A 23703-nucleotide genomic window follows, 5' to 3' on the forward strand; every position below is an offset into this window, starting at 1 on the left:
ACCTAGGGTGGACTGATCTGACTGATTGTAAGTCTAACTGTGGGTGTGTCTAGTACAGGGCATCATAGCCAGTTGAGCGGTAATAAAGCTTGGGAGATTCCAGAGACCAGAAGGTTCATTAGGTCCCTGAACTCCCCTGGCTGCCAATGGCTGGAGGCTGTTTGAGGAGGAGGAGTAGGTTACTGACATTACTAGGAAACTACTAAGCCAGAATGTGGGCTAGTTCTTCCTCTGATTGTCCAGGTCTTATGACAGCCACAAGACTCCAGGGCACATGGTGTACATACCAAAGTGCCTAGGAGCTTACAGAGTGCCGTGGTTGGAGAGACTCCAGACTCCACGGCTAGATAACCTGAGTCACGGAAGACAGGCATGGAAATAGGGTCGGCCAGGGAGATGGTCAGAAGCAGCACCACGTCTCAGCTCTAGGATGAGATGACACTTCTCAGAGCTAGGTGTGGGGGTGGGGGGCATTGTTCTGGAAAGAACGGGGCTACAGTTAAGGAGGGAATGGAGAGAGCTGGTGGTGTGGGGGTTAAGTAGCCATAAAGGGTGTGCAAAGGTGGCTGGTGTGTGATGCAGGGGTCGTGGAGAGAAGGGGATGACCTTACTGGATGGGAGTGTAGCATAAAGTGAGCCAGGGGGCTCATATAGTTTTTTTTGACCATAAAATTGCCAGGGAGATAGACCAGCAAGACTTAATGTGGGAACTTAACGTGTGTTCAAGGGTATGTTACGTGGTTAGCATATTGCTAAAGACTGTTTCCAGTCCAGAGTGAAGAGATGATCTATCAGGAAATATATATAAGGATGATTAGTTGTCCATTTGGAAAAAGTAAACTATCTCTTGCCACACATAAATTCCAGATAGATTAAATGTCTAAAGATCACAATCTCTAAGATAAAAGCATTATTGGTAATTTGCAATCCTAAGCCTTTCTAAGCAATAGGTGAAAACATAAAGAAAAAACTATTTGCTATATGAAAACTAAAAGAAATTGCAAAATTAAAGATCAGGAGGGGCATGTGGCTTCCATCTGTAGTCTCACATTTCAGTAGGTGGTTGCTGGGAATTGAACTCAGGACCTCTGGAAGAGCAGTCAGTTCTCTGACTGCTGAGCCATCTCTCCAGCCCTTGTCCCACATTTCAGAGGCTGAGGCAGGAAGATTACCCAAGTCTGAACAAGCCTGGATTACCACGAGATAACCTTGTTTCAAAACACCAATCTCCAAAAAACAACATAAAAAGAAAAAGTGGGGGCTGGAGAGATGGCTCAGTGGTTAAGAGCACTGACTGCTCTTCCAGAGGTCCTGAGTTCAAATCCCAGCAACCACATGGTGGCTCACAACCATCTGTAATGAGATCTGATATCTTCTGGTGTGTCTGACAGCTACAGTGTACTTATATATATAATAAATAAATAAATCTTTAAAAAAAAAAAAAAAAAAAGAAAAGTGGATAAAATAGGCCAAGTATTTGCATCTTAAAAAGATAAGGTTAATTCCTTGGGATTCCATCAGTGGTAGAGAGAGCACTTGCCTAAACCCGGCAAAGTTCTGGACTTACATAAATAAAGCAGACAAGATTAAAAATCTAAAAAAGAGTTTCAAAAAGCAATAAAAGAAAAATAATTAGCCAGGCATGGTGGTACACTAGTGATTGTGAACAATGCTTAAAGTTGTTAATGAGAACATGCTTTTGTTTGAATGTTTGAACGTCTCTGTGGCTGTGTGTGACAGTGCTCACAAGTCCAGACAAGGGTATCACACCCCCTGGATCTGGAGTTATGGGTAGTTGTGACTCATACCATATGAGTGCTGGGAACTGAACTCATCCCCTGGAAGAGCAGCAGGCTCTCTCTTAACTACTGAGCCATCTCTCCAGCTCTTCTTTTGTTTTCCTAACCGATTAGTAGAGAGAGACTTGCGAAGGGCTAATGGTGAAAGAATATGGAGAATTGGCTCACATCTGTGGGTTTCAATTGCAAATAATAAAACATTTGAAAGTATCATAACCAAAAAGTTTCATATCTTTGCCTAATATTCCTGTCTCTTAAATAAAAAAAAGTGTTCTGCAGCTGGGTGGTGGCGGCCCACACCTTTAATCCCAGCACGTAGGAGGCAGAGTCAGGTAGATCTGTCTGTGAGTTTAAGACCAGCCTGGTCTATAGAGCACGTTCCAAGACACATAGAACCGTGTCTAAAAAAACAAAAACAAAAACTTAAAATTCTCATAAACACCTGCTATAATATAAAAAAATTAGAAACATTAGGGGCCTTCAAAGCATACAGGCTTAGTGGGTAAAAGTGCTTGCACCAAGCTGGACAACCCAGTTTTGATCTTCCGGACACCACAGCAGAAGAGGAGGACTAACTGCATGTTGTCCTTTGACCCCCACATACAACATACATGTTGTGAACCCCCTACACCCAAACTAAAAGTTTTAAAATAGTAGGGCGTGGTGGTGCACCCTTAATCCCAGCACAGAGGAGGCAGAGACTGGTGGACCTCTGTGAGTTTGAGACCAGCCTGATCTACAAAGCAAGTTTCAGGACAGTCAGCTATTAACACACAGGAACCCTTGTCTTTGCTGGGAGAAAAGATTTTGAAATTCAGAAACTTCAATGTCATAAATAGGAGTTAGATACGTTAAGGAATGTTCAATTAATTCAGTTTGTTCACTACTTACAAATAATGGTGGATTCCCCTTGATATTTAAAGATCTACAAATCTCATGCTCATGTACATAAAAATCTAAAGTTGTATGGAGTGACCCTGCCTACCCTATTCACACCTAAATATGTATGTCCCATGCTGCTGGAGACCTCTGAGAACACAGTCGTGCTTCCAGATCATACACAGGGGCTTTCTGGTGCTAAGCCATCTTACCTCTCTGGAGGCAGTTGTGCTGTCTGTGTGCCTTAGCTCATCACAGGGTGTAATAACCATGTGTCTTCCCACTACACTGTGAACTCCTCGAGGGCAGGGACCAGGGCAGGTTTTTCTTTTAACCGCCCCAGCACTTAGAACTGTGGAGATGCACAGTGAGTGCTTGATGTGTCTTAGTGGTGAGGCCCACATGTGATGAGTGGAGAGGTGGACGAGGGAGGAGGACAGAGTGCCCATAGGACAAACCTTGTCACTTTAGAATGCCAGAGCCTATGGGGCAGGCAGGGTAGGCAGAGTGGGAAGGTGTCCTCTAGGGGCCAAACCAAATGCCACTTTATAACAACCCCAATCATTTTTTTCTGCATTGCCAAGGTTTTGTATCCAGTGCACGACAGATGGGGTCCTTTGATTTGGGAAAGAGTGAGCTGGGTGGAGGGAGAGGAGGTTTTGCACTAAGGTGAAGGTTTGTAGTTCTCAGGTGCCCTACAAAATTTCCCTTCTAGAGATGTGGAGGGGCCTAAAAGCTTTTGATTTACAGCCCCAGAGTTCTTCAGAGAGTGTCTGAAAAAAGGCGCTTTGTATAAGCCTGGGTCTGTTCTAGCAGCCTTTCCCAGATTTGGGTGTGTAAAGACTCTGTAGGTTAACTGTTTACCATTTATGGCTGACTATGGTGTAGCAGTCATTATGCATCCATAGCATTAAATGTGCATATTTTAATTCTAGCATCATTCATTTTTTCAGCAAACACTTATTGACTGACTACCGTGTATCAGGCACTGGGAACACAAAGACACAGATTGGTCCCTGCTGTTGAGGAACTCACAGCCTAGGTGAGGAGATAGACAGCTTATGTTAAGATAAGTGTTATGAAAAATGTGTGTGTACTCCATGGTCACATAGGAAGCTCTCAGGAAAGGGTGGGGGAACAGCCAAAAGACTCTTGTAAAAGGAAAACCAGAACTGTTTCTTAGCCCAACAAGTGTTGCCAAGTTTGTTTTAATTGCAGGAAGCAATTTGTAATGAGAAAAGTATGGATAAGAAAGGATTGTTCCAGGGTTCTGGGAAGAGCTCACTTTGCTATGATGAGAATTCCTGAATAGATCAAGAAAGAAGATGAGCCTTAAGGTCATCGTCCAGTGGCCTCTGGGCTTCACCTGAAAACCACGGGGCACTATTAGACCAGAGGATCTTTTCTTGCTTTTGGTGCTGGGTGTCAAATCTTTGAGCTTCATGAGCTTCGTGATGCTGGGCAAGGGGTTTTTCTCCCAGTTGCATCCCCAGACCCATTAGGAGGTTTACTTGGAGATCGTCATGGTCGGATGTTCATGCCGATAGAGTCCCAGAAGGTAGCGAATTGAAGTGAGGAATGCGTGGCAGTGGGGAGGGACCACCTGGGTGGTGTTTTATGTGGGAGAGAAAGTACACCAGGCTGAACTGAGGCTTTGGCCCAGTCAGGGTGTGGCACAGGCTCAGAGTCGATGACTGTTCTAAGACTTAATGGGATTTTTTGTTTAACTGCTGAGCCTTTAGAGCTTCGGACAATGTTTAACAGGTAACACTGTTCTGAGTGAGTGGGTCTGTAATCTCCTAGGTGGAAAGTGTTCAGGAGGATACTTTTGGGCGGGTGGATATGCACTGTTAGCAGAGACGTGGCCGCTGAAGATGCAGTAGCTCTTGACTCACCTGGCCAGATGTGTACAGTTGTAGCGCTCCACAGAGGGACTGGCCAGAAAAACAGAATGAGGGGTGACCAAGGAGGAGGGAGGCCTAAAAAGAAAATGTCTGTCATTCTAGGTACATACAAAACACTGGTCAGTGTAGGGCACAAACAAAGGTCCCTTGATTACTGTACTCAGAATCTTAATAAGACCCATCAAGATACAAAGAACACATTCCTCAGATGTATCTTCTCGAGCCTACTTCCTTATCCCAGCCCAATGTCAAATTCCTGCCAAATTCCCAGAAGCAGCCCCAAAAGCTCTCCACAGAGGAGGAAGAGAAAGGCTGGCATCTGAAAAGATGGCCATGTTCAAGGAGGTAGAAGACCAAGAGAGCAGAGTCTCCGTAAGTCAGTGGAAGTTTGTTTTCATTTTGAGACAGGGTCTCATTACATAGCCCTGACTAGCATGGAATCCACTATGTAGATCAAGCTGTCCTCGAGTTCAGAGGGGTCCATCTTCCTCTGCCTCCCAAGTGCCGGGGTTAGAGCCCTTTGCTACCAGAGGCCACATAGAGGAGCTTTGTTTCCGTTCAGGCTTTATCAGGGATGCCTGACATCCAGAAAGAGGAGCGTGGTCTCTAGGACAGCAGGATCTTCCTGACAGCAGGGATTGTTGTTGTTGTTGTTGTTGTTGTTGTTCATTTTGATCACTGCTGTATTCCTAGGAAATAAGCCTTGCACTTAGTAGGCCCTCAGTAAATATTGAGTGACTGTATGATATGAATAAATGAATGAACTGGAAAAGATCCCATGAACTTAGTTACAGAAGCACAGAATTTTGGTGAAGCCATTTTCAAAAGCGTGTGTCTAGGGAAGCCAGGTCATAGTGGAGAGCAGGGAAGTGAGAAGCGTGTTGTGGAGGGTGAGGAAGTGGCTGCAGAGAGAAGACTAAGCAGGTGCAGGCATGCTGGAACTTACCATGTACCAGAACGTTCAGATTCATCTTCCTTTTATCTACCTGGTAAGATAGATGATGGGTTCCTCACTTTACAGATGAGAAGCCACAATTCAGTGACTGACCTGCCCAGGGCCGTACAGTTAAAAAGAGCTATCATCAGTGTTTAAATTCCAATCTGCCTGGCTTTGGAGTTCAGTCCCAACCACCCAGACTGTGTCTTCTCTCCATTTTCTCTAAGGCAGGAAAGCCAGAGTAAGAGTGGTGCATGAGAGGGACCTGAGGAGAGGAGGAGGTCCAGAGTACAGGTGAAGGGAAGTGTCTTCCATGGAGGAGAGAGAGAAGACGGTAAAGTCAAGCGCAGTGCTGCAGGTGTGCTGTGAGGTGGGAAAGGAAAGGAAAGTGGGCGGGCCATCTCCCGCTACTGTAGTAAGGGAGGTGCGATCAGGTATAGACTTGAAGGCAGCACAAGCTTGAAGTAGACGTTCCAGAGACTAGAAGGGGCAATAGAGGATGCAGAGACAACCTCCTTGGGTTTTTGTTGTTGTCTGACGTATGTGTGGTATTTGTCTGTGCATGTGCGTAGAGGTCAGAGATTGACGTCAGATGTCTTTTTTTTTTTTTTTTTTTTTTTGGATGCATGTCTCTTTTTTTGGTTCTTTTTTTTTCGGAGCTGGGGACCAACCCAGGACCTTAAGCTTGCTAGGCAAGCGCTCTACCACTGAGCTAAATCCCCAACCCTGACGTCAGATGTCTTTGGTAGTTGCTTTCCATCTCTTTTCAGACAGTCTCATTGAAGGTAGAGCTCGCTGATTAGGCAGACTGGCTGGCCAGCAGGCCTCCAGGATTCTCCTGTCTTTGCCTCCCATGCTTGTGATCATAGGTCTGCTGGCTTTTCAGGCACGAGCTCAGTTTCTCATGCTTCTATAGCAAGGATTTCACCACGGAGCCATCTACCCAGTCCTTGAAGACTTTCACAGGAGCCTCAAGAACTTGGATAGATTTTTTAGAGTAACCCAGTCCTGCTGTTCTGTATCTCTCCCCCAAGGCCTGGGGAGGTACAAGAACAGGACTGAGGCCCAGCTGGCAGACGAAGGATTTTACTCCTTGGCTATGATAGACAGGCTATTGACAGTTGTTGCCATTACTCCTATGTGTCTGCCCAGCAAGTAAGGAAACAGGCAGGAGAGGATGTACAGACAAGAAGTGGGGGAACTGTGTGATAGAACCCAGAGAAACTGCCTGTGTGGGACTTGGGTGATGAGAAGTCCCTTGTCAGAATTCCATGTCGGTAGGAGTGAGGGTTGGCAGTGAGGGAACCGAGGACGGGGATGCGATGCTTACGATGTTTTTAATATTCAGATACCTTTGGGCTGTTTTACTTTTTCAGTAACTTCAGTCAGAAAAGGATACAAACTTTTTTATAAACCCAAAGAAGAGAACATTTCATTTAAACTGATAAAAGCAGGATGCCAAGCAAGGTTGGAGGTAGAGGACATGACGTAGGACCCTGGAGAACTTTGTCCATCTGCAGTCATGCGGTCTTAGGAGAAGGAATGTGGTCACCCGAGCATTGTTGTGGAAGCCCAAGACCTGCTTGGTTTGGCCATTGCAGAACCAGCCTTCGCAGCCCTAAGCTTGCTTAGGCTGCGCCTGGGCACCTGAGCCTTCACAGCTTCCTGTTCTCCCAGCTGACCTCCTGGCGAGCACACCCGGTGTTTGCTGGCTGGGTGGATTCTACCATACCCAGCCTCCCCCACCTCGGTTCTTAATCCAGGAGTGTCGGTGAATGGAGAGGCGGCTGTACCAACTCCTACCTGTTTCCTGCTTTCTTCAGAGCTGGCACAGTAGCAGCATAGAGGCGGAAAACAAATGGTGACACAGTGTTTACATCCTTTCAGATGACCCAGTGTCCCTCCTGTTTTGTCACCTCCCCCAGACCTTTCCTCTGGGAGCTTGTTTAGCCCCAGCCTTGGCATTGACTTTTATCAGCACAAAGCCAGGCAGTCCTGGGAGTGTCAGGGTTCACTCACTATAGCTGGAGAGGGATCCTTATCTGAGGGGAAGGGCTTTCCTACTCAAGGTCTTCAAAAGACTCTGTGACACATCTCCTCACCCAGATCAGGGGCAGCAAGTGTGTGTGCTTAGAAAAATAAATGCGACATTTAACAAAAAAATAGGCATTTCCCTGCTTTCCAAGTGGTGGCTCAGACAAGTCTGCAGTTTGCAGCTTGACTCCATTTTTCCGTCAGGACTGTGATGGTGGTAAATAAATGTGGGTGACTTGTGACTTCTCATTGGGCAGACTGAGGACCAAGAGGATGACAAGGAGGCCTAGGACCTTTCTTCTCTTCCCCGAGAGGTTTAAGTAGGGATTAGTGGGTTGGGGATACAGGATGCTTAGTGTGAGGGGAGAGATCTGTTTGACTTTGGGGGTAGAAAGATACTGAGTGACTGGCATCTTGAGAGCTGAGGTGTAGACAGACACACGGCAAAGCCTAGCATCTCTGGTTTGACTTTCTTCACAAGGCTTATGGCACTTGGGTCCCTTCTGCTTGGAGATGGGTAACATTTGGGATTGTTCTGGTTCTGAAGACTCTCCCTGCCTTCTTTCTGCCAAGCCACCCTCTCCCTGACATTGTAATTTGAAAGGTGTTAAGGGTATTGTAGAGTCAGCGACATGCATACAGCTCCAGGAAAGAGCGGAGAGCTTCATTCAGCTTACAGCAGTAAAAGCAGACCACTTTGCAAGCTGAGTGTGGTGGTACATGCCTGAAATCCTAGCACTCAGGAGACCGAGGCAGGAAGATTGCTGCACACTTGAAGTTAACCTGGGCAATACCTTGTCTCACAAAACAAAATAGCCAAAAAAAAAAAAAAAAAGAGCACTCTGAAATCCACAGAGTTAGAAAGTAGGGAGAGAAATGCTTTGGCTTTCTGCCTGCGTGACCTGGGGTCTGTAGTCAGCAGTGCGGACTGGTTGGCACATGCAGGAGGGCTTTTCCCTTTGAGAGCAGAAATGTAACCTAGAGAACCTGCCGGGGAAAGGACAGTGCAATAGGCTGACGGCCTAGCCGTGGGCTGATGGCCTAGCCGTCTCTGAGGGCTTAGTCTCCTCATCACCGGGGCCTCCTGGCCACTGTTCTGTCTGTGCCTTACCTTGTGGGCTCTAACAAAGTGGGAATTCCTTTATGGGGAACTTTGAAAAGCAGTACTGTATAGAGTGTCCTGGTCTACAATAAGGTAAGGGTGCACATATCCAGTCCAGATGTGACCTTAGGTGTGGCAGCTTCCTAATTCTAACCCCAGCCCTCAGTGGGCAGACAGGCAAGAGGCTTGCCATAAGTTGGGGACCAGCTTGGTCCCCATAACAAGTTCTGAGCCAGCTAGGGCAACAAAGCAAGATTCTGTGTCAAAACAAATTGATCATGGAAAAATGTTTCGCGGCAGGGGGAGAAAATGTTAATGAATCCTGTGACATGGCTGGTTTGCCTGGTAGCTTCCTATGTGGTGGCCAAGTAGCAGCAGAGCTGCACATCAGGGTGTCCTGAAGCCTTCTCTGTGAGCAGCTGCCGTGGAGACTTTGAAACTGTGCTTGGGGCTGCACAGAGGAGACTGATGGGGAAAGATGCCGGCTGGTTCAAATGGCAGCAGCAGCGGCAGAGCTGGCTGCTAGGGGAGGTAGGAGCATGGGCTGAGCAAAGGCTGACCGTGCCCAGGCGGGGCCAAGGCCAAGAAGAAATGCCCTCCCTTTGAGAGGGACCAGAGCTAGGGACCTTCCTAGAGAGCTGTGGGATTGCCTGTTGACTCTGGGGGAGGTCAGCCCATTGAGACTACTTTGTCTTCACAGAAAAACAGCAGCCGTTGGGGAAGAACATTCTGATGGTCTCTGTCGTCACAGCCGAATGTAATGAGTTTCCTAATTTGGAGTCCGTAGAAAATTGTAAGTACCATTCTGTTTTCTGTCTTCAAATCAAGCTCTTGTCTGGGACTGTCCTTCCAGCTATCCTGGGTTAGGCTGCTGCTGAGTGACCTTAGGGACTGGGGCTCACCAAGTGTCAAGACTCACAGAAAATGCCACATAGACTCTTAACTAAGCCCCATGGAACACTTGCCTTCTGGACTGATGAAGAAATGACGACACATCACCAGGCATCGTTGCACTCACCTTTAATCCCTGTACTTGGAAGGCAGAGGCAGGCAGATCTCTGTGAGTTTGAGGCCAGCCTGGTCTACAAAGGGAATTCTAGGACAGTTAGGGTTACCCAGAGAAACCTTGTCTAGAAAAAGAAAAAAAAAAGAGGTGTGTGGACACTCTGCTGGGTTTTCTCAAGGACATTGGATACTGGAGGGAAATTATATGGGGTCATTTATACTATAGTGAAGCTAAGTCATTGGTCCTGTGCTACAGATTTGGGACTTTGAAGTCTCCAATGTAAATATTGGAGTATTGGATTCTTCCTCAGATTCTTGGGTAAATTGGTGAAGCCTGGATGAAAGGCAATTTGAGGTAGTAAGTTGCAAAGGCTTGTCAGTGTCGCTTCCTGGATGGGGCCTGCAGGCCAGCTGAGGTCACACTTCTTGGCTGAAAGCTAATAGGAAGAATCTCACGATTCTTGTGGGGAAACTTAACCAACAAGCTGGGTGGTTGGTGCTTTGCAGAGGACCCTGCCTAGGGTGAACCACATGTATCCTTGGCCACGCCTGCTGTTTGAATGTTTGCTGGTCTATTTACTCATTTGTATGTGTGAAATGTGTCTGTTTGTCCGTGTGTGCACATGAAAGCCAGACTGTTGTCTGAGGTGTCTTCCTTGGTCACTCTCCACCTAATGGTGGAGACACCTAATGGTGTCTTTCCTGAGCCCGCAGCTCGCCATTTCACTAGACTAACTGGCTAAGCGCCTGGGATCTGTTTGTCTCCACCTGCCCCCCATTCCCCCGGGACATCAGTTGTGTGTGCCACTGACTCTGGCTTTTACAGGGATGCTGAGAATCCCCGTGATGCAGGCATCCTACCCTGTGTTGTCCTCAGTCCTGTTTGTTTGCTTTCTTGTTTATTCAGAGATTGATACAGGATACTTGGTCCACACTCTTAATTTTTGTCATTTCAGACACCCTAACCATTAATGATGACCAGTGTTTACTCTCCTCTGAGACTGTCTGGGGCGCTCTGCGAGGTAACGCAGTGGGGAAGGCTGTGACACTTAGGAAATAAAGAGGCTAATTGGGCATTGCTCGTCCTGCAGCTGTGTGTAACTTGCTGCTGTCCTGCTCACTCAGACACAGTTGGGAAGTCTTTAAGAAGGAAAGCTAACCCAGGCAAGCCAGCTGTGTGTGCTAATAGTACCAGCAAGTCAGGAAGCTAAAGCAGGAAGATTACTTGAGCTAGGAATTCATTCTGGGTAATACAGCTAGACTACCAGCCATCTCAGAGGAGGGGGGGGAGGAGAGAGAGAGAGAGAGAGAGAGAGAGAGAGAGAGAGAGAGAGAGAACACACAGGCAGGATATGGCTCATGCTGTAGTATGTGCTCTTAGGAGGCCAAGGTTGAGGCACAGTCCCAGTTTCTGTTAATCTACTACCTGCCTGTATACTTTGAAGAAAAAATACACAAACCCCACTCTGTCCTCTGCTCTCTTTCACAAAAGGTGCAGTACTACAGATTTGAGATCTCACTCTTAAGTGGGAAGAGGTCCAGACAGCACACAGTAAAGTACTTTACAGGTCCTGCCTAACCATTGAGGTCTGATGAGTCTTTTATCTTGAAATCTGGGCACTCAGGATATTTTGTGGAACTTCTGTTTCTCAAAGTAGGGCCCAAGCCACTGAGAATACGCAACACTCTGAACTCAGTCTGCTAGTACTTGGGCCTTAGTAGACTCCAAGTCAGTGTTGGTGATTAGGCAGACCCTGAGGGTAGTTGCTGCCTCTAATACCTCAGCCTTCGACATCTGAGCCCCCTCAGAAACAGAAGAGGGTCAGCTGTGGGTCCAGATTCCTTGATCTCAGGGTTGTGATTCTCTTTTCATGGTTCACTGGGAGACGTTATGGTCAGCACACTGGCGTACCCTTTCCAAGTGTTCAATACACTGGGGTACTCCTTTTCAAGTGGACACACCTTTCACTCCCAGGGTCTTCACTCTGCCTCTCCTCTCCTCCACAGGTCTGGAGACTTTCAGTCAGCTTGTTTGGAAGTCAGCTGAGGGCACGGTAAGTCTGGCCCCAGAGGAGTCTGGGAAGAAATCGGGTAGAGTCTGTTTGGAGATACTGTAATGTGGCTCCCTTGGGTCATTTAGCAATTATCTTGATGCCATCTTGCTTTGAAGAAAATAAGCCTGCTGACTTTGGGAAATTCCAGTTTGAAGATTGAGTAGCACATGGGATGCTTGTGTTTGGTTGGTGAGGGACAGTTGCTTTCGATCTTTGATGGGGAGAGGTTGGTGGGAAGAGTAGAAGAAGTTACTTTGGAGAACATTCACACATTGCATTTTGGGGATCTTGGGAGAGTCTTTCTCCTGTCCCCATGGTAGGTTCTCTTTGAATCCTGATACATTCAGTGTTTGTTCCACACAGTTCTTTATCAACAAGACAAAGATTACAGACTTTCCTCGATTCCCTCACCGGGGCATACTGCTGGATACATCTCGCCATTACCTGCCGTTATCTAGCATCCTGAACACACTGGTAAGCAGGCCTAGTTCTGGGTGGTGGGGCACAATAGAGCATTTGTATGCAACTCTGTGAGCCATGGGAGAAGGAGAAGACTGCCTACTCCAGGATAAGGTGGGCGTGGATACAGTGTCGCTCACACTGTTTCTGAGGCTGGGGACTGCAGTTTAATTAGGTCAAGATGGTAGGAAAGCTGCTCTAAAGCCGTGCTGGGGAAGCTGCTAACCCCCTGTGTCTGTTGTTCTTGTTCCCCTGCCGCACGTGGCTCCTTTTCTTTGTCCCTTTGGTGGAACCGGGGGGAGCTGACATAGATGTCAGCCTTGGCCTCTGTGAGTTAAGCTACGGGGCAGCTGCGTTCCCAGCAGGCCTCACAGTTAGATGGGAGGAGCAGGAGGTGTTGCTCTGAGATACAGGAGGACTTTAGAAAGCAAGAGGGCTCTACAGTGACTGCAACTCTCCTCAGTGCTGCGGTCAGAATTCATCTGGAAGATGGCTCTGAAACATGCTTGCTCACAGGAAGATCTGCCCTAGATCTGACTTAGAGAAATATAAGTGCATCCCTGGAACTTGAGGAAGGTTAAGTTTTGCTATTGTGTGTAGAGCAGTCTGCCCAGTCTGGGGTTCTTATCTGTGCTCTGACCCCTCCAGGATGTCATGGCATACAATAAATTCAACGTGTTGCACTGGCACTTGGTGGACGACTCTTCCTTCCCATACGAGAGCTTCACCTTCCCAGAGCTCACCAGAAAGGTATGAGTCACCTGACACAAGCGTGGTCTCCAGGTTCTCAAGGGCAGTAGTTCTCAACCTAACCAACCGGAGGGAAAGAGCAGCAGCGTTGACATGAGACCCACGGATTAAAGTCTGCACATCAGACTGTTCTGTAGCCTTCGGTGTCTCCTGGTTTTGGTGTTTGATGTTAGTCACACACATTCTGTTAAATGGGCATAATTCCTTATCTATGTCATTAGCCTTAGAATCCCAGGTAAAGCAGAAGATGTCCTGGGAAGGTGGGGCAGTCTGCTGAGGACTTGGGGAGGGGGAGAATGGACGTGGGTCCGTGGAGCTCAGTGCTGAGGTTCAGGTTCAGTGAGTGGCCCTGCTCTCAATATTCTATTGCTCTGAAGAGACACCATGATGACAGCAACACTTATGAATAAAAGCATTTAATTGGGGCCTTGCTTACAGTTGGAAGATTTAGTCCATTGTCATCATGCAGGCAGCTGATCTATGGGAGAGTGAGCCACTGGATATGAGCACGCTGTCTTGTCACTCAGTCTCACCAGAAGAGGGCGCTGGATCCCATTACAGATGGCTGTGAGCCACCATGTGGTTGCTGGGAATTGAACTCAGGACCTCTGGAAAAGCAGTCAGTGCTCTTAACCACTGAGTCAACTCTCCAGCCCACATGGGAGCCATTCTTACTCAAACCATTACAAATCCTGTCTCAGAAAATAAGAGAACGTTGTATAGGAACACGCAATGGGGCTGCTGCATGCAGGTATGCACACTCCACAGAAGGGAGCAGTAGCTGTGATCGCTTTTGGGAAACTTTATTATTATAGTTTTATCATATTAGACTCTTGAAGAAGTCACCAGTACACATGGGCTGTAGACAAGTGTTCTAAAATTCAGGGTGTTTGAATAGCTTCTGTTCCAAATAGCCACAGAGAATGAGAATCTGAAGGGTATCTTCTGCTTTTCAGGGGTCCTTCAACCCTGTCACCCACATCTACACAGCACAGGATGTGAAGGAGGTCATTGAATATGCAAGGCTTCGGGGTATCCGAGTGCTGGCCGAATTTGACACTCCTGGCCACACTTTGTCCTGGGGGCCAGGTAAGAATAGTGCCACAGTTGGAGGGTCTGCTCAGGGGGCTCCAGGGCCTTGGCTCTTATATGTCCAACTGTCCTCCATCAACTCCTGCCCAGAGGAAGTTCATTCCAGAGGTGGCAAGGAGGTGGCTCAACTGAGCCTACCGGCACAGTCCTCACCCTTGCCTCCTGCTACGGAAGTCATTTCTAAAGGTGTGTCTTGGCCGCAGAGTCTTCCTGCCCCAGGCTGCTCCTGGGAAAAATTTAATTTATGCAGAGAGCACTTTCACTATTAAAATTATGGGCAGATGGAGCTGGAGAGATGATGACTCAGCAATTAAGAGAACAGGTTGTTCTCCCAGAAATCCTAGGTTCAATTCCCAGCACCCACCTGGCAGATAATTAGCATCTATAACAGTAGTCCTATGGGATCTGATATCTTTTGGTGTGCAAATACACATACACAGACAAAACATCCATATACATAAAACAAGCCTTGAAATGTATGTATGTATGTATGTGTGAATGTGTGTGTGAATGTGTGTGTGTATGTATTTGTGTAAGGGAAGGGGCCAGGCATATTGGTAGACATCTGTAAACCCAACACTTAGGAAACCACGAAGGCAAGAGCATCTCAAAGTCAATGTCAGCCTGAGGCATAAGTGACTCAGGCTTCTGCCCTCTTCCCTGCCCCCTCCCCTAACCAAATCAAGTGTTTCTCAGGCACTGCTGTAAGTTTCTATGCATTAGAGTAGATACTGAGGAGTTTGACCCCTTGGGTAGAACTTGTATGAAAGAAGATGGGACCTGGGGGTGATGGCACATACCTTTGTCCCAGCACTCAGGAGGCAGAGGTGGGCGGATACCTGAGTTTAAGGCCAGCCTGGTCTACAGAGTGAGTTCCATGATATCCAAGGCTACACAGAGAAACCCTGTCTTAAAACAAAACAAAAAGATCGAGGCTAGCCTCCAGAGATCACCACTAAATGGTAATTTTTCCTGCTCACTCACTTGCTTCTGTATCCACGAACCCAGAGTGAACCCCCAGATGACACCTATGGGGAGATTAGAAAGGGCTGCTACCTGGCCTCAGCCACACCTGGAAGCTTCCAGGCCCAGACACAGCCCTCAGGAAATGTGGAACTGGGCAGCAGGAGCTAGAGTGGAGAGGCTGTCAGTGGGTGCTGTCGGGCCGTCCCCTGGAGAACAGACAGTAGCCCTGAGGAGCTGGAAAACGTGTATTGAGACAAGATCGTACACATCAGTGTTTAATACCTGTAACCCAGCCTCAGTCTCTGATGGTGGATACACTTGTATTTACTTGATTGTGACTAAACAGGTTGTTACTGATGTCTGTGAATAGCCAGTACTACACATGTGGATGAACATAGTCATGTACTCTACAGTAGGGCCTAATGTGCAGGAGTATACACTGGCAAGTGTATTTGTAACACTTGTGGGTTCTCTATTAACTTAGGTGTCCCTGGATTATTAACACCTTGCTACTCTGGGTCCCGTCTCTCTGGCACCTATGGACCTGTGAACCCCAGCCTCAACAGCACCTACGACTTCATGAGCACATTCTTCCTGGAGATCAGCTCTGTCTTCCCTGACTTTTATCTCCACCTGGGAGGAGATGAAGTTGACTTCACCTGCTGGTATGAACCATTTGGACTTCATGCACCAGCCTAAGGGTGGGTTGCTCAGTGTGCCAATACTTAAGGACCCACTTCTGAGGGGTCATGGCCCAGCCCAGAGAGGCCCTTATGTGAGGAACAAGGTTGTTGGTGTGAGCCCTTCCTCCTCCGCACATCCCTGAGATAGTTAGGATGTCCTCATTCTGAACCTAGAACTCTCTTGGAAAAATGGAAGATAGAGAAAAATAATCCCCACGTAAGAAGGCTTAAAATAATCCACGAGTCTAGTGCAAGCTAGAGCATTGACTGGTGTTACCAGAGGACTGGGGTCGGAGTCCAGCCCCCACGGTAGACAGCTCAGGAATGCCTATAGCTCGAGAGCCCAGGGATCTGATATCTTACAGCCTTGGTGGGACCCTGCACACATGCATGCACATACATACACATAAAGTTTTAAATCTAAAAGCATGAGTCTACATGAACTACAGAATTCAGGATTAATAAGTGAAAAGACCTAATTAATGTTAAGTCGTAAAGTTCAAACTCTCAGATCTACAGGGCCCAAAAGGGACCAAGGGGCCTCTGAGAGGTAGGCCTCAGAGTTGAGTCTGAGGAAATAGTTTGTGTTTGGGAACATGATGAGAAAAGCCTGGAAGCAAACACACAGGTTAGGTTAAGGAGTCTGCAGCAGGTCAGAGGTCATAGGCTATGAGGACAGCAGAGGCAGAAACCAGTGTGATCCAGAGAGCAAATGGAAGATGCATCTCCCCGAGAGCGTGGACTCGAGACTCCTCAAGAGCAGGCTTCTTTCTTTCTTAGCCTGTGTCTGTTGTTCCATACAGCTTTGCGTGGCTACAGTTTCACTAGAGACCTTTGGCTGTCTCTGTGGTTTTGATATTTTAGGTGAAAGGGGCACTTGCAGGAGGTTAGATGACTAACTTATAGGTTGTCATGGCTTCAAATTGATGGAAGAGCTAATCATGCCTCTTTTCTGGCTTCTCAGGAAGTCCAACCCCAACATCCAGGCCTTCATGAAGAAAAAGGGCTTTACTGACTACAAGCAGCTGGAGTCATTCTACATCCAGACGTGAGAAAGGGAGGAGGGCGGGGCATGGTAGGAATCACCTTCTGTGGGGAATAGTGTCTGCTCTCAGTACCAGAGTCAGCCCCTAGGACCACTCCCTGCCCCCCACCCCCAGGGTCCCTTTGTCCTATCCTTTCAGGTTTAGAGTGGTCAGGAGAGATAGGCCCTGCCAGGCTCAGCACCTAGAGGGCTGGCACACACAGCCGAGTGACACTTTGCTGATGCTCCTCTCCTCTCCAGGCTGCTGGACATCGTCTCTGATTATGACAAGGGCTATGTGGTGTGGCAGGAAGTATTTGATAATAAAGTGAAGGTGAGCCAGGGGCAGAGGAGAGGTGCCCCTGTCTCCATCTCTCTGGCCCTCCCCGACCTCTGTAGGGACCAGCCATGTTGCCAGTAGGCTCTGTGGTCAGCACCGCGTGGCAGCTCTCCAGCTCTCTGAAGAGCTACAGAAGTGTGACTGCTAGTGTTCGGAGTCAGGGCCTCGTATCTAATTGTGGCTGTTTGGGCTTCTGAGGCTTGATGTGCTGTGTCTCCTCCTGAGTCATGGACTTAGATCCTGTTTCTTTGCACCCCATCGCCATTCCTCCTCAGCTCTCAACCAGTAATTACTTCTTCATGTAGACAGGGAAGCTGCAGTGGGGCTGGGAGGGGAGCACCAGGGAGCTCTGTTAAGTAGTGGATACCTCAACTCTGCCAAGGATGTGTGTGAGATCAAGGACGGAGTCCGAAGCACCCTTTGCTGCTGGGAAGTAGGGAGCTCTCGGTGGCCTGGGTATGAAGCATAAGAATGAACCTGGAGGGTCTTCTGAACTCCGTGTCATGACTGCCTCTGACCATTCATGACAGGTTCGGCCAGACACAATCATACAGGTGTGGCGGGAAGAGATGCCGGTCCAGTACATGAAGGAGATAGAGGCCATCACCCAGGCTGGCTTCCGGGCCCTGCTGTCTGCTCCCTGGTACCTGAACCGGGTGAAGTATGGCCCTGACTGGAAGGAAATGTACAAAGTGGAGCCCCTGGCATTTCGTGGTGAGAGTGGAGTACTCTGTGAGCCGGCCAGAGTCTGGGCACAGATGCAGGCCGGGAGTTAAGAGGGGCGACGAAGACACTGTAGCTTAGGAAATGAAATAGCCTTTCTGAGAAGAAGGCCACACTAGGATAGTTACAAGGGAGCCTCACCACCATGCTCTGTTGTTTTCCCTCAGGTACACTTGCACAAAAGGCTCTGGTCATTGGAGGGGAAGCCTGTATGTGGGGAGAGTATGTGGACAGCACAAACCTTGTCCCCAGGCTCTGGTAAGGATTTAGGGTGAGGCTGGGAGGGTAGAATAGAGGATGCAGAGCTTAGGCTTGAGGCCAGGCTTAGACCTCACAGTCTCAGTTCCTTCTGGCTACCCAGTGCCTCCCCCTGAGAGGAGGGCACTAAGATGATGCTTCTCCTTGCATGGGATGCTCACGTCCCACATGGCTCCTCTGTGTGTGCTTCCTTCCAATAAAGCATTAGGAATGCAGGAGAATGGCCATTGTCTCCACTAAACCAGCACCATGAAGAACCCAAGGGTAAAGGCATTTTCTCGGTGGCCTTCCCAAATACTGTTGGGTCCGCCAAGTTAACTCTCAGCTAACATGCCTCTGAGGCTTGCCCTTGTTCCTGTATCTGGGAGAGGAGCAGCTTGGGATCACTGTTTCTGTACTAATGAGCATGGTTTTAATGGAGTGGAACTGCCTGAGAGCCCTCATCCAGTTGTTGGCCTTGAACAAGGTGTCTGGGAAGGAAGACACCCGGGGCCCAATCTGCTGTGCACTCCCTCCTGTAGGCCCAGAGCAGGTGCCATTGCCGAAAGACTGTGGAGCAGTAACCTGACGACTAATATGGACTTTGCCTTTAAACGTCTGTCCCATTTCCGCTGTGAGCTGCTGAGGTAAGCAGGCTATGGGCAGATCTGAGAAGAAAAGAGTAAAAGCCGAAACTTTTGGAAGCTTCTTGTGCCAGGTACCGTTACTGACAGCTCCGTCCTGTTAAATTTGTATCATAGTCCACAGGTTGGAAAATTTTGTCCTCATTTTCAGAGTATCCTGAGTACGTTATTAAAAATCGGTAGAAAGCAGGATTTGAACCTGTCAGCTCTGACTGACTCTCATGAATACCTGTACCTCCCTTGACTGTGGCTTGTGTAAGCAGTCATTTGATGGCCTAGAAACAGCAGACATGGCCGAGAGTCCTGCATCATGGGCCCTAAGACATTGAGCGATTGAGCTAGTATTTGGTTACCTCCAAGCATGTTGGGTTTTTTTGTTTTGTTTCTTTTTTTGTGTTGTTGTTGTTGATAATAATAATGGCAGTATGCTTGGAGGTCCCTAAAGGTCAGTTCTTAGGACATCGAGCCTTAGCTCCAAGGACAGGTTGGTCCCCAGCTCAGTCTTTTCCACTGCTGTGCTTAAAGAACATTAGAAATAAGTAGGAGTGGACATCTGAGTGGGCCAAGAACATCAGACTCCTTCAGGGCCTGGCCTCTTTTCCAAAGTAATTGAATTTGGGGGGAGTAGAGACCTGCAGGAACCTTGGAGTGAGGTCACAAGTAATTTGAATACAGTAATATTCTGAGATTCATTGAAATGGGAAGGGGACTCTTGGTTCTTGTGAGACAGTGTTGCCATAGTCCAAAGCCAAATACTTGATCTTCCATTTCTTTGTGCTCTCTTACAGGAGAGGAATCCAGGCCCAGCCCATCAGCGTGGGCTACTGTGAGCAGGAGTTTGAGCATACTTGAGCCAGCAGTACTGAGCACCCAGGAGGGTGCTGGCCTTAAGAGAGCAGTTCCCGGGTTAGGCTTCCACTGCCTCCCTGCAGGGGGAAGAAAGCCCCTTGCCCATGTGCTCCTGTGACTAGAGAGGAGGAGGCTGGTGCTGGCACTGGTGTTCAATAAAGATCTATGTGGCATTTTCTCTAATCAGCTTGGGTCACCTGTGTAAAAAAGAAAAAAAGCATGAATGGCCCACGGGTCACCACTGGTTAGACTCAGGACCTGCGCCTGGGTCATACAGGTTCAAAGGCGATGGATACTTTGCCAGTTCTCCCACATGTCTGTCCTCAGAAAGGTCACTTCATTGTGTGTCCTTTCCAAGGCTTCTGTATATGGAAGAAGATGCTCTGGGAGCTTAGAGGAGCTCCAGATTGAGCCTGGTCCCAGTGGTCCCTTCCTTTGAGCCTCTGCTCTACTGTCTCTTGGGTTCCTGAGTTTCCATGACCCACTATGTATGTACTGTTGTGGTTCACACACTGCTGAGATAAAGTATTTCAATTTTCCTTTTGTTTTGAGGCAAGAGTTTTATGTGAGTCAGGCTAGCCTCGAACCTGATGGCCTTGAATTTTTCTGAGCCTTCTGCCTCCCAGGTTGCCACACACCAACACTCACACCCAAGTGTTGAATTTGAAGGACTTGTTTCTGAGGCGTCCGGGCCAAGCACAGGCTCCCACTGTTCCCTCCTGGTTTCAGCCTGCAGGATCGGCAAGTGATTGACACAGCTGACTTGGAAAGTGAAGCCCTGGGGCCAAGCTCAAGTGTCCTGAGGAGGGTGTGGCCTGGTGTTCTCTAAGAGGAACTGTCTTAGAAAACTGTCCTGCTGCTGCCCCCTGCTGGTTGCAGGTCCCTTTGCCTGGTCTGCCGAGGCAATGAAGAGATTTCAGGTAGCAGTTTGCAGAAGCCGGGCTGAGAGTCTATCTAAGCCAATCTTGGTCCTTAACTTCTACCCTTCATTCCCTCACTCAGGTTCTTTGGGGACCTGATTGGCCACTAGAATTGGCCTCTGTGACTGCCATTTCTACAACACCTGAGAGTGACCACCTTCTGCTAGATCAAAATTCTTAAGGAATTTTCAGTCCCACCTAGCCAAGCCTGGGGTTCTAACCTACAGCCATATTCTAATTCACCACTACACCAAAAGAGCTCCTTCATCTCTGATACTCAGAAGCCTGAGGGTGCTTCCTGCTGAGGACTCTACAGAAATGGACCAATACTCACGCGCGCGCGCGCACACACATACACACACACACACACACACACAGTCTCACCATGTAGCCTTGGCTGGCTTGGAGCTCATACAAATCTGTCTGCCTCCTGAACGCTGTGATTACAGATGTACGTGTCACCCGTCCCCAGCCAGGTATCGGTCTCTTTAGGACAATTCACTCCAAACTGGGAGCCCTCCAATGGCATCATGCTGGGAGGAGAAGGCACAGGAAGGCCCTTGTGTCACACACTGAATAGATCTCTCTGCAGCTCACTGGCCTGTGGAGGACTGGTGGCTGAGCCCTATTAGGGCTGCCAGCCCCCAGACTCTTAGATCAAAAACATTGTCAAGGAACTTAAATGTCCCTGCCCTCTCTTGGGACATCCTAGGCCTTCCTATTGTTTAGGCCAATGTTCAGAAAAAGAGCAAGCACTGACCCAAATCAGTGAGAAAGAAGCCGCAAAAATAGGTCTTAGAACTAAGTTTCTGTGACTTCTTATACTCGCTGAAACATTTTCTTTAATGTTATTACTTTTTTTTTTTTAATTGTAGCCTGGTCAAGACAAGGCAGCAAGTGCTCTTTTGTTTCAGCCTCCCCTGTTGATTTTTTTGTGTCCTGTGACATTGAGGTCATTTATCTGAAGAGTGTCAGGACTTAGACTGCCCATAGGAAGCGGTTCACAACCAGCACCAATGTGTACAGTGCACAGAATCAGACCTGCTAGGGTTCTTGATGCACCACCAGGGGGCAGAGAAGTACCCATATTGGCCCTGGTGCTCCTCTGAATGTAAGGAGGAAGTGCAGGACCAATAGGAATTAAAAGGGAGCAGATTGAGAGCGCATGGCCTCCCTTTCCTTGGTAAGAGTGGATACTGAGTGGCGGGTAATGCACCTTCCAGGACTATTATTGACTGGTGTCCCCAATGTCTTCAAGTGCACATCAGTGGGTCATAGGGATCCACTGATCATCAGGGCATGGGGGTCCAGCTGCCACTACAGCACTAAGAATGCTGTGGTGGTGTCCAGAAACTTTGGGACCACTGAAGTGAGGAAAGTCAGTAACTGGGAAGTTATGAATGATGTGATCTGTGTTCATATGAGACACACGAGTTCCCATCTAATATCCCTAATACTGATGAGGTCTGTCTATGGAATTTTTATCAGTAACTTAGGTTAGCCTGACCCATGGTCTAGATTAAGAGTCTGATGACCTGGCATGACAAGAGTGTGTGTTTGCTCTATTTTGAAAATAAGAATTAGGGCCTGGAGAGATGGCTCAGTGGTTAAGAGCACTGACTGCTCTTCCAGAGGTCCTGAGTTCAATTCCCAGCAACCACATGGTGGCTCACAACCATCTGTAATGGGATCTGATGCCCTCTTCTGGTGTGTGTGAAGACAACAACAGTGTACTCATAATAAATCCCCCCCCCCCCGGAGCTGGGGACCGAACCCAAGGCCTTGCGCTTCCTAGGCAAGCACTCTACCACTGAGCTAAATCCCCAACCCCTCATAATAAATCTTTAAAAAAAAAAATCTCAGCAACCATTTGCTTCCATTCACTGTAACCAGTAGAACCCAAGACACTGTGCATGTTAGCATGTTAGTAAGTGCTCTCCCACCAAGCCACATCTACTGCCCAAGCTATGTATCTTTAAAAAGAAGAAACGTGGGACTGCTAGGCTGGCGCACCAGGTAAAGGTGCTTGCCACTAAGCCCAAGTTGTTCCTTGACTTCATAGAAGTTCTGTGGCTCAGGAGTGTGCATGCAATAAACTTTAAAAACAGAAAAAAAATAGGGACTTTCCATAACAATTTAAATCACATTTTCTCCGCAGTGTCTGATACTTAGCTGATTTTCTTGCTTTTATTATTTTTTTTGAGCTGGATGGTGCACACCTTTAATCCCCCACACATGGGCAGCAGAGACAGGCAGATCCCTGAATTCAACGTCAGCCTGGTCTACAGAGGGAGTTCCAGGGAGCCAGGGCTACACAAAGAACACGTCTCATGTGATATAACCCAGGCTAAACTTAATTCACTATTTGAAATCCTGACATCATCCCCGCACATCCCCAGTGCTGGGATTACAGGCATACATCGCCATACCCATCCATTAATAACTTGCTTGTGGATCACATTATAGCAGATTACCGGGCAGGAGGACGGTCTTAGAAACTTCAGAAGGGTGTAAAAGAGGCAGAGCTGCTGATAGGCAGACACTGAAGGAAGATAGGAGTGTGCTCCACTTGGCTAAGTGTGAGAATGGGAGCAAGTGGTCAGTTACCTGAATACTTGATCCTCAAAAAGGATTGTTGAATGGAGAAATTCGGAGGACACTGCTGATGTTTACCTAGTCTCTGTAAGTCTGAATTCCTGGACAATTCTGGGCAACAAAACACTTTGCACTCCTCTGTGTTGGTTATGTCAAATGTGTAGAGTACTCGGCAATGATGTTGGGCTAAGGATGTAACTTAGTGGTAGGACACTTGCCTGGTGTGTAGGAGAGCCACCCACCATACCAGTGGGTGTTCATTTCATCCCGTTATTGATGTCACCATTATCACCATTATCCTCACTGGGCTCCACCCTGATAAAAGTACCCTATGAAGGAAGGAGGTTTGGGCTCATAGTCTGAGGTTACAGTTTACCGTGGGGGGAAGTCACATTTGTGGAAACTTGAGGCAGCTGACCACATTGCATCTGCAATAAGGATGCTTGCAGGTTTTCGGGGCCCAGGGCTTCAGCCCTCCAAACGGTGACACCTACGTTTATGGTGGGTCCTCCCACTGCAATTAACAAAACCAAGGTATCCTTCACAGGTGTTCCCAGAAGCTAATATCAGCTAGATAATCACCTACGAGTACACCCAAGGCTGAGTTTACATCCGGCCAAGTTGACAACCGTCACAGGGACAGACCGAAAGGTTTCATGACTCAGTATGATTATACAGGTAATTGAAGTAAGCATTTGCTTAGAGAA

The 23703-nt window shown here is 47.9% G+C and overlaps 1 protein-coding gene across 1 annotated transcript in view; it reads left to right on the top strand.

The window, feature by feature from the left end:
- Positions 1–20020, top strand: part of Hexa (hexosaminidase subunit alpha) — a 26095-nt gene extending 6075 nt beyond the window's left edge. Inside the window, exons 2-14 of the mRNA XM_032909515.1 lie at positions 9356–9448; positions 10617–10682; positions 11668–11714; positions 12078–12188; positions 12822–12923; positions 13880–14012; positions 15466–15646; positions 16629–16712; positions 16950–17022; positions 17559–17742; positions 17919–18009; positions 18531–18635; positions 19421–20020. Coding sequence (XP_032765406.1) covers positions 9356–9448; positions 10617–10682; positions 11668–11714; positions 12078–12188; positions 12822–12923; positions 13880–14012; positions 15466–15646; positions 16629–16712; positions 16950–17022; positions 17559–17742; positions 17919–18009; positions 18531–18635; positions 19421–19484 — 1334 coding nt within the window. The 3' untranslated portion in view covers positions 19485–20020. The remainder of the gene's footprint in view (positions 1–9355; positions 9449–10616; positions 10683–11667; positions 11715–12077; positions 12189–12821; positions 12924–13879; positions 14013–15465; positions 15647–16628; positions 16713–16949; positions 17023–17558; positions 17743–17918; positions 18010–18530; positions 18636–19420) is intronic.
- The last annotated feature ends 3683 nt before the right edge of the window (positions 20021–23703 follow it).

Source organism: Rattus rattus, chromosome 8 (assembly GCF_011064425.1).
Source record: "Rattus rattus isolate New Zealand chromosome 8, Rrattus_CSIRO_v1, whole genome shotgun sequence".
Taxonomy (NCBI): domain Eukaryota; kingdom Metazoa; phylum Chordata; class Mammalia; order Rodentia; family Muridae; genus Rattus; species Rattus rattus.